Source organism: Chaetodon trifascialis, chromosome 13, assembly GCF_039877785.1.
Source record: "Chaetodon trifascialis isolate fChaTrf1 chromosome 13, fChaTrf1.hap1, whole genome shotgun sequence".
NCBI lineage: Eukaryota > Metazoa > Chordata > Actinopteri > Chaetodontiformes > Chaetodontidae > Chaetodon > Chaetodon trifascialis.
The window spans coordinates 9,846,181-9,856,789 of record NC_092068.1 but is presented as its reverse complement, the minus strand read 5'-3'; the positions used below and the strand labels follow the sequence as shown (position 1 = coordinate 9,856,789).

Sequence of the window (10,609 nt, the reverse complement as noted above, 5' to 3'; positions counted from 1 at the left end):
ACACTGGAGCTGTATTGGCAGATTTGGACACAGGCCAAGGGGCCATCAGAGCATAGACATCAGAGCATGGACCAGTTACCAGCAACAGAACCCATGACTGGTTTGATTGAAACATTATGTAAAGGACAATATCACAGAGCACTGTACCATACTCTAATCATTTGAGGCATATCGCTGTGGCTATCAGACTCCACTCCAGCTGGGATAATGAGGGGTATGCTGGTAATATGGCTCAACTTGGAGCGGTTTCTGCACCACTAACAGAGAGTCAGTCATCCGTCCAACACTTTGGTCCACTTATCTGAGCGAAGGCTGACCACATTACCATGACATTTAAATGTGGGTATTCATGGTCCCCATGATTCCTAATGATTTATGGTGACCTCTGATCTTTGGTTTAGCGCTAACATCAGCCTAAAATGTCTTTTGCTAACGCTGCGGTAGATAACAAAGTGTTTTGAAAGGGAAAATAAGATAACAAGTGACCTCCAGGTTAATGCCAAGATTTTCAATAGATTTGGTATAGACACCTGAATTTCCCCCAGAGAGACTAATGAAGTATTTTCCTTCTTCTTTATCTTGTTGTTGTTGTTGTTGTTGTTGTTCTTCTTCTTCTTCTTCTTCTTCTTCTTCTTCTTCTTTGTCTTCTGCTACTACTACTATCATGGGTTAGGGTTCCCCAGATGATGATTAATAATGTTTTTGGTGACCCTGTGACCTTTTCCCAGGTACACCACTAGGCCAAGATTTCATTATAAAAGTGATATCAAAGTATGGATAATGTACAATGATCCTACATTTTTCCAGTGGTGAAAGTATATTTACACAAGCCCTGTTCATAAGTACAAATTTGAGATACTTATTTTCATTTCCATTTTATGGTATACTTTATACTTCTACTCCAGCGAAAATCATGTATCTCCATATGCGTTGATTTTGGATGTGAATTTTTCTGTTATACCAAAGGATTAAGTCATCCTTTGTGGGTTGAAAAATTTCTCCCACTTCTTAAGATAAATAAACTATTTAACTCCACCCCCCTCTTGGACTATCTGGAAAATACCTTGTCACAGAGCTGAAAACAGGGCTGTTTAGATGACTTTTCAGAGATATGTAGCTCTCACAGGAAACAACACCACAAACATAAGATGATCTTATTGAATTTGATGAGTTGCTGTACATTAAACTACCCAACAGTGTGAGTACTTTTACTTTTTATACCTCAAATATACTGATATGCTGATAATACTTACATACTTTTACTTAAGTAAGATTGTGAATGCAGTACTTTTACTTATATTGTTGTAATTTCACATTGTGGTGTAGCCACATACTTCCTCTACCACTGCATTTTCCATAATGCAACCCCAAAGTGCCTTTTCTTAGACCTTCCCTGCTGGTTAAGACCCACAGAAAAGTCCTCCCCATGCAGAGTAAACTGATCTTCATGTGAGAAACTGGCTGAGTGCCCATGCAAAAGCATAAGAATGAAAAATACATATATTTGCGGTACAAAAGGAGATTTATATGTTCAGATTTTTCTCTTATTTTTTCATTTCAATCTTCCCCTTATCTGCCCTTTATAAACCCCAGTGATGAAGAAAGCAGACATTCATTTCAAGGGGCTGCAGAACTAATAGGTTGGGAACCACTGCCTGAAAGGATGAGTCCTTCCTGCACACAAAGAGTTACCCTCTTGCACCACCCTCAGGCCAAATCATGAGAGTCATATTTACGTAAAACCGAACAGCCAGACTGCTATGAACTCTGAAGGCACATTTATGCTTCCACGGGGATAAATCCTTGTGATTCTAATAACTCCATGGCCTTTTCTTAAGCAGCACCCTCAGGACAAACTTTCATTTGTAGTCCCTCTACTGGCACTGCTTTAGCATGACTTTTTCTCCAGCAGTAGCGTGACATAATGACAATTTAGACGTGTCATTGCACTTTATCTTGCAGCTATATGTTCTGATAAAATACATATCATAAACAGCCACAGCTTGTTTAATTCTAACGTATTTAAACATATTGGAATTGTCTGTATCATTGGACTTAGTTGATCCCAACATTTTTCCATCTGTCCTTAGCTGCTAATGTTCTTAAATGGTGCCAAGACTCCAAAATATGTGGACATTAAGCCACAGATAAAATTTAAGGTTTTGCCCTCAAGCACCATGTGAAAAGATTCTGCTTTCATTGCAGATTATGAACCATACACATAGTTTTATATATCTGTTGTTCCACTTACGATGCAATCTACAAAGGCTGAAATCAGATGTCATCTTAATGCATCTACACTGATTTTAGTACCCTGTGTTGAATGAACATTATTTCTCCCACCCTGAATCCCTCTCAGCCTTTCTGTCTGTATATACAGTTGGAAGGTGCCACCTTCTGGTCATTTTAGAAAGTTCGCGTATCTGTTTTCTGAGTATATTCTCCACAGAATGAAAACTATTGACAGTGATTACTATAAGTTTATATGGATACAGTAACTTAATTAACATCATATATGTATATTTAATTATTTTTAAAAATATATGCCAATAATCTTTTTTCAATTGTGTTGAATGGTGAGGGCTAATTTGAGTGAAATTTGATCAAAACAGATTAATCATGACTGCAGGGCTTCCCAGTAGTGCTCCTGAAAGTAAAAGTAGACATTAACAGTACTTGTCTTTATATACTGCATATTACTATTATACACACTTTGTTTGGATAACACTGTGGATTGACACTGCACTTAGATGGTGATATCTGCTGGGCCCTTATTGAACTCTCAGAGGCTGATGGGATGTTTACCCTGGGGCCGGTAATGCCATTAGCTATGACTTACTAGTGTTTGCATGAGTCTGTTTTCTCTGGCTCCAAAACTGGAGATGTGGGCGGTTTAAGGGCTGGAGCAAGGCTGAGGGAACTAAGGGGGGGGGGCCGGGCGGAGGGGTATTAGATATTTTGGATCACATTTATTTGTTCATTATTTGACTACATTGTTTGCTTCTGTTTCTAAAGGCTTTGTGGTAGCTCTCTGCCATTTGGTCAAATTCTCAGCGTCTTTATAACACAAGCATAGTGTGTCTTTAACTCAAAACAGATGTGTGTGTGAAGCAAGGAGTATGATATTATTGAATCAATTCGTCCATATCACACACCGGAGGCCCCATTTTTTAACTCTTTGATAATGCGGTTATTCAAAGTGACGTTTAACAGTGAAAAGGAAAGGACTGTAGCTGACAGCATCCTGTTCACTGTGGTGCCTGGGTGGCAGTGTCCCTGTGTGCAGAAAGATGAATGTGTCACAGCAGTCAAAGGTGAGCTGGAGTGACCTCCACCCTTGGCCTTTCTCATGTTCACATGCCCCTGTCCCGTGAAACAAAAAAACCCACCTCTACTAACCATAACAAACTGCAACGAGGTCTGTGCGCACACTAGATTTGTTTCTGCTCGGATCAGAAAGCAAATCCTGCCACTTTGACCGGACCTGAAATGCTTTTGGTTGTAATTAAAGGGGAACTGTAATTTTACACTGAACAATCAATTCAGTTCAAGAGAACCACTCAGCCTGTGAAAACAGTTATATAATGTCTTCCTTGGTTCTGGATGAGTCATCTAAAGTCCAAGAAAACAACCTTGAGCTTGAGACCTCAAATTTTTAATGGAAAGGCTGTGTCAAAAACTGTGTGTGTGGAGTTTGAAAGATGTTGGTCTTTCCCAGGCAGAGAGGGTTTTATTACTAAAACGCTATTGATTTGAATGTGTAGGATCCAGTATATTTAGAGCTTGAATCATATTTAGGCCAAAAAGTCAGAATATGTTGTCCTCTGCTGCATTCATTTTAGCTTTTAGCATCTTATCCAGGTTGGTGTACCAGTTGGATAAAGCAGACCCTTCGTTCCAGTTGCTGCTCAGGCACCACGCTGAACCTTTGAGCCTCAGGAGTTGGGGTCAAAGCCTTCATTTTGTGGAATTTACAGTGTGGAAATTTGATTAATTGATTAATCAAAAATCAATAAATGAATAGAAGCAAATTCTGATTGATAACAATACAATTTGTACATATAAAACGACATGATCACGGATCTGTTATCACTTAATTATTGCAATGAATAGCTTCTGGTGTATTTTTTTTTCTCATTTATGCATTCTTTTTTTGGTCACTATTTGATAGTTTACAGTGAAGCAAGACAGTGATGACCAGGGATTATAGAGCATGTGCCTTAAACCACTAAACCACCTCATTCGTACATCGTGCAAAATGCTCATTTCTCTGTAGTTTTAAAATAGTGTTTCATATGCTTAAGTGCATTTTCTTTTAATCAGCATACATTTACAGGCTTGCTTGTGTCCTATTTTGTGTAAAAATCAGTTTTCTGAGCTCAAACGTTTTCTTTTTTTTTTTGTTTTTTTTTTGTTTTTTGTTTTTCATGCACCTTCATGTAATGAAAGTAAACACATGTAACAGCTCTGAGCTGCTCTCTTGGGACCGGCGCTGCGGTGGGAAGCTCCATCACAGGGTTAAAGGTACAGTAGCGTGCGTCAGCTGATGCGTAGCGTCACGTAATGAGTGCGGGTGGCGGAAGGGGGGCGGAGGCAGGTTCTCGCGCTGGGCTGCTATAGCTGCAGCTTCCTGCACGTTACTGCTCCTGACAAACGGCTCGCTCTCATCACTGATCATGTGCCTCGCGCTCTGCCTGCCTCTGGCTCCGCAGCAGGAAGTTAGCCTTGTTCTCTGCCCGCTGCTCTTACTTTCTCCCACTTCTTGACAGCCCCACTGACAGCCTCATTTTCTCCTTCTTTTTTGCCGCGGCTCTCACATCCCCTCTGCCGGGCGTGAGAGCCGACAGAGACCGGCGGCGGACACCGGCAGAGGCCCATTCCGAGGCTCCCTCCTCCCCCGGCCAGGGAGAGCAGGTCATGGAGGCCCCTGTGAAGGAAAAGGAGCCGTCGCCGATGGACAAGTCCCTGCTTCTGCCTACCTTGAGTCCGGCCGTGCCCCCCTTCGTCACTTTGGGCCTGACGGTGGTCTACACCGTCTTCTACTCCCTCCTCTTCATCTTCGTGTACATTCAGCTCTGGCTGGTCCTGCGGTACCGACACAAACGCTTCAGCTACCAGACGGTGTTCCTGTCCCTGTGCCTGCTGTGGTCGGCCCTGCGCACCGTGCTCTTCTCCTTCTACTTCAAGAACTTTGTCACGGCCAACACTTTGGGCCCCTTTCCCTTCTGGCTGCTCTACTGCTTCCCTGTCTGCCTGCAGTTCTTCACGCTCAGCCTCATGAACCTTTACTTTGCTCAGGTGAGTTACGTGGTAGGCTTGGGATAGTCAGGCTTTCATATAGTGCCAACATGTTGTGACAACAGTATCTGATTATTGAGTCGAAAGAGATCTGATTTTAAAGTCCCCCCCCCCACTAAAGATGTGTTCAACTTATTATTTTTTCACTTGGCTCTTTGAGCTTCGCTGTGCAGAATGATGTGTGTGCAGAGGTTGACGCCTGAAGGCTGTTTTCACATCATCTGCTGGAGGGAGGAAGTTCCTCACCTTAAATCTCAGTTCAAGACAAATATGTAGGGCAGGACATCACCAGCATGGAAGCCAATTGTGGTCCGAAGTGCAACTCAAGCAATATATTATTCATAGACTCTGGATTTCTTTGCTTTCCAACGTGATGTGATAATACAGACACCTTTAAATTATGGCTCAGGTGCACTTGCTGCAGCAAATCACACAGGGTCCACCTAAGCACTGTCCAGTAAATATAACCTGTTGCTATCAGTGTAACACACTGCCATTCAAATCAGCTACAAAGTACATTAATGCAGTGAGTCATTATTCCGTCTGCTTACGTGATCCGAATATCAAATAATAGCTTGTTTGGCCTCTACCTACAGTTTATTTTTAGCATAATCCTCTTGTGCTGCTTTGAGTCACAGTTGCAGATTGACAGCGAGGCACAAAGCATTACATCTGGCCCTGTGCTGTGTGACCATCATCTATCTAAAACTGTGCTTTTTTCAGCTGCGAGGTTCCTGTTTCAAAAGAAGGTCTTGTTGAGAGAATACAGAAGTGAAAATGGGCTCCTGAAATAGCGTGACGCATTTGCATGATTTAAGATTTGATTTCTTTTCCCAGGTTGTCTTCAAGGCAAAGTCGAAATATGCACCAGAGCTTTTAAGATACAGGTGAGATCTGGTTTCAGATTTCAAGATGTCATTTTCCATGAAATAATATTTTTCTAATTATTTGGCAAAAATACACGAGCTGTCTTCACTGAAGAAATAAAAACAGCTAGAATTTGGTGTATAGCATTTTTTTGTATTTTTGGAATTAAACATGCTTCTCGTTTCCTGACCCCCAGGCTGCCGCTGTACCTGCTCTTCCTGTTCATCAGCCTGGTGTTTTTAGTTGTGAATTTAGTCTGCGCCCTGCTGGTGAGGATGTCCTCTGCAGAAGCCCACACCATTGTGCTTGTGAGGGTCGCAATCAACGACACGCTTTTTGTGCTGTGTGCCGTCTCGCTCTCCCTGTGTCTTTACAAGATCGCTAAGATGTCACTGGCCAACATTTACCTGGAATCCAAGGTGAGAAGCACGTCTGTGTCCTGAACAAAGGAACTGTAAAAGAAGGAAGGGTCAGAACGTCATGATACCAGCCTTCTCATGCTCTGCTCGGTGCCACTTCTGTTGAATTCTATGGGAGATGCACACTAACACCCAACATATCTAGGTCATAGATTTACTTTGGTATCCATATACTATCCAAAAATGATTATAGAAATACTTTGCAGGAGTTGCAAAAGAGGCGTTCCTAGAGAATATTGAGTTTAGGGTGAATAAATATCGAAAACAAAATGTGTACTTTTATTTTGATGCGGAGGCTCCTTTACGATGATTGACAGGGCTAATAATAGCGAACGTCATTTCATGGCTCTCAGAAAATAATGCCTCATAATTATGAATGAAGCAATCTCTGTCGAAACGAAATCTGCTTCCCTGCTGTGGCTAATCTACCTAATGCCGGGTTACCATATCAAAAACTCTCGACTACATCACAGTACATTTGTTAATGGGTTCAGAGTAAATTTGGTTTGGGTATTACGACGGTTTAGCTAACTTATTAACACTAGCCTGCTGATAAACTCCATCACATATGCATAACACATTCCTGTCCATTGCAAATCTAGTGTAACATCAAGCTGAGTTGCATGCAAATGAATTATTGAATTGACATCCAAATCAAAGCAAATATATCTTGAAAACACAGGACACATTAGCTAAATAACAACACACCAAAATACCAGCGCATCCATCTAACGTGTAAAACTGGGAGGGGAGATGAATGAGTCTGGCACCAGTGTGCGCTCATGCGCTGCACAGCGACGTAACCCGTCCGTCTTTTACAGTTTCCTGCTTCTGTGTGGCACTGAGGGTTGAAACCCAATATGAAAAGAATACAAGTGGCTTGTGCTTTGTTTCATAGGGATTTGTGTAAGTGATGATCAAAAGGTACTGTTCGCTGCGTGAAGCACCACTGTGAGAAGATGCTCCTCTCCACGTAATTTATGCTTTGTACATAGCTATTGTTTCCTAGCAACACAGGGTCCTTCTTATGCGTGACTGATTGTAATGTAGAGCATTGACAGACTGGAGGTACAGCACAGTATGTTATTTCACGCCTGAACCTCAGAAGGGGTTTAAAAAAGTACTCTTCTTATATGATTTTAATCACATTATGTCTCATTTCATCCTAAAGGGTGGATTTATGGTTGACATGCTGCTTCTTGACTCTTAAATCTGTGCAGGGGACATCAGTGTGCCAGGTGACAGTCATAGGAGCCATCGTCATCCTCCTGTACTCGTCCAGGGCCTGCTACAACCTGGTCGTCCTGGGACTCTCAAACAAGAGTATTAACTCCTTTGACTACGACTGGTACAACGTTTCAGACCAGGTGAACCATCAGAGACTGCTTTGAAGGAATAGCTGGACATTTTGAGAAATGCTGCCGCACTCAGATCTGTACGGTAAATCTGAGGCTACAGCCAGCAGCCGATTAGCTTTGCTCAAACTGGAAACAGGCTCCGTCTGAGAGTAAATCTCACTAATTAACACGTTATGTCTCATTTGTTTTGGCCGTACAAATACGATAAGTTGCATTTTTATGGGAAGTTACATGCTGTATTAACAGTGTGTTACCCGGGCAGGCACAGGCAGCCGAGGCAATCTATGAAAGCTTAACAGCTCCGGGCTCTAGCTTCATATTTACTGTGCAAACATGAGAGTAGTGTCAGCAAAAAAAAGCAAATTAAGCGCATTCCCAAAATGTCCCAACTATTCCTTTAAGTAACACAATGATTAATTAAGATCTTGCTTTTTCCCTCAGCAGTGATCGACTGTTCAGACCAGCTGATCAGATGTAATGTGATCTGCTGACCTACGTTTGCTCAATTCTCAGGCTGATGCAACTCACATGTGTGTCAGTTCTGTCATGATAATGATGTCTGTGAGTTATGGCTGAAAAATGACTGTTTTCCTTGAGAAAAACAATATTTTTTCTGTTTGTTTTTCAGGCAGATTTACAGTCAACCCTGGGTGACACCGGCTACATCGTCTTTGGAGTGATCCTGTTTGTGTGGGAGCTGCTCCCCACCTCCCTTGTAGTTTTCTTCTTCAGAGTTCGACAACCGAACCTAGACAGGGTGAGCCAGCGATTACCTTGTTTTGTCTCACTCTGTGGTGAAACTGCTTGCAGGTCATATATATGTGCAACGTGTGACAAGGGCTCGCAAGTATATTTTAAGGGACTGTGAGGCGAACAGGTTGGGAACTCAGCCATAGGCCACTTATATGAAATACAATCTAAAGGAATTATAATATAAGAAACTACCACTTTTGTTCACAATGGTATCTTATGGTATCTTGTTTGCTGGTCCTGCAGAGTGGCTCTGGGCTTCCTGGTCACATCTTCTCCTCTAGGTCTTATTTCTTCGACAACCCACGGCGTTACGACAGTGACGATGACCTGGCGTGGAGCGTCATGCCTCAGAACATCCAAGCCAGGTAAGAACACAATGATCGAAATCACCAAAACACTGTGCACGAAGTAGGAGTGCGGCGAGAGGTAGGCGGGGTCATCCTGCGTAATGCAATGGGTATTTGTTTCTCCAGTCTGGCTGCTGATGGCTACGAGTGGGGGAGCCAAAGCAGCGGCATCGGTGCCTACATTGGAGAGGACGACAGTTACCACCTCCCTCCTCCTCCAGAGGAGCTCAGCCATTACTGACTGGAGTTCACGGTGACTCCTGATGACCTGCGGCATTGTGTTTTTATTTGTATATTTTTGCACAGTCTCTCTTAGCGACAGGCACATGGGCCTGAGCGTCGCCCTCTACTCGATACATTCAGTTTTCTATTTTGTCTAGAGAAGAAGAACTAACAGACTTTACTCTCTGCCAGTATATGAAGGTCCACTAATGGGACATTAATTTTGCACACTCCTTGTACAAAGTATGATCTAATTTTGACTGCTTGTAAACATTTTCAATGTATAGTTTATACTGAATACTGCTTAATATATTTCCTGACTTTTGTAATACGTACTGTAGTACTATTTTATGTACTGTGTTCTTTTTCATACAGATGTTGTTTATATAGAGGAGATATTCATGTAATTCATATTAAAAAGTTTAAATGCTATGAAAGATGCAGTTCATTTATTAATATCAAACCAGTATTTCTATCAGGGTCTCAAAAAGGCTAATAAATAATATTTAGTTATGTTTATAAGGACAATTCTTCTAAACAAATGTGACCATTAAAAGCTTGGTCTATTTGTAATAAAAGTGGCTCTGAGAGCAGGAGAGGATTATGGGAAATAACATTAAAGCCAGCACAGAAAACTAAACATTACCCATGAAGTAAAGTCAGAAATTTAATCAATTTTATCCTTAGTATCTTTTTTCTAATTCTTATTTTTCAGTCTTTCAGCGCAACCTCAGGAGCAGCCACATTCCATGTCAATACACACATTACTCGATGTGATAAGTACATCTCTGTATCTGAATCATGCCACAAACAGGTTTACATAATAACTCTATAATAAAGTGCATGAGCATACAGATTCTGGGGCCCGGAGGCCTTTTGGCCTGATGGTAGTTCAGCTCTTAGTACAGGAAAGCATCTCTGAATACAACCAGATGAATTTACAGCAGCTGAAGAAGATGTGCTCTGCATTCCAGCAGGGAGCTGAAACTGATTCAGTTTGACATTAAAAGAAGTGGCAGAACAAAAAGACCAGCAGGCCAGACACCATTAACACATCTCACCATTTTATTGATGAGCTGTTTTCAAAGTTGGTTGAATTCTTGAAGAACTTCATTCATTACGGGCCACAGAAATTTACAGAAGCTAATGCTGCCAAATTTTGCAAGTGACTGATTATTCATTTGCAAAACAGGAACACTGTAACAGTGAATTTGTGAGGCTTTAAGAGTAGAGATTTGTGGTCTTGGAAAAGGTGTGTATTGGTTTTAAATTGACTTAGTGATATGTCTCATCTCATGTAGTTAAGAGTGAATGTCAAACAGAAAGACACGGGTACGCTGTGCAG

At 41.7% G+C, this 10,609-nt stretch overlaps 1 protein-coding gene across 1 annotated transcript; it reads left to right on the top strand.

Annotated features, from left to right (window-relative positions):
- The first annotated feature begins 4,600 nt into the window (after positions 1 to 4,600).
- On the top strand, positions 4,601 to 9,696 carry gpr137ba (G protein-coupled receptor 137Ba). Its single transcript, XM_070978345.1, has 7 exons — positions 4,601 to 5,298; positions 6,136 to 6,185; positions 6,362 to 6,584; positions 7,805 to 7,951; positions 8,571 to 8,699; positions 8,939 to 9,060; positions 9,169 to 9,696. The coding sequence occupies exons 1-7, from the start codon at positions 4,918 to 4,920 to the stop codon at positions 9,281 to 9,283; spliced, it is 1,167 nt and encodes a 388-aa protein (XP_070834446.1). The 5' UTR covers positions 4,601 to 4,917; the 3' UTR covers positions 9,284 to 9,696.
- The last annotated feature ends 913 nt before the right edge of the window (positions 9,697 to 10,609 follow it).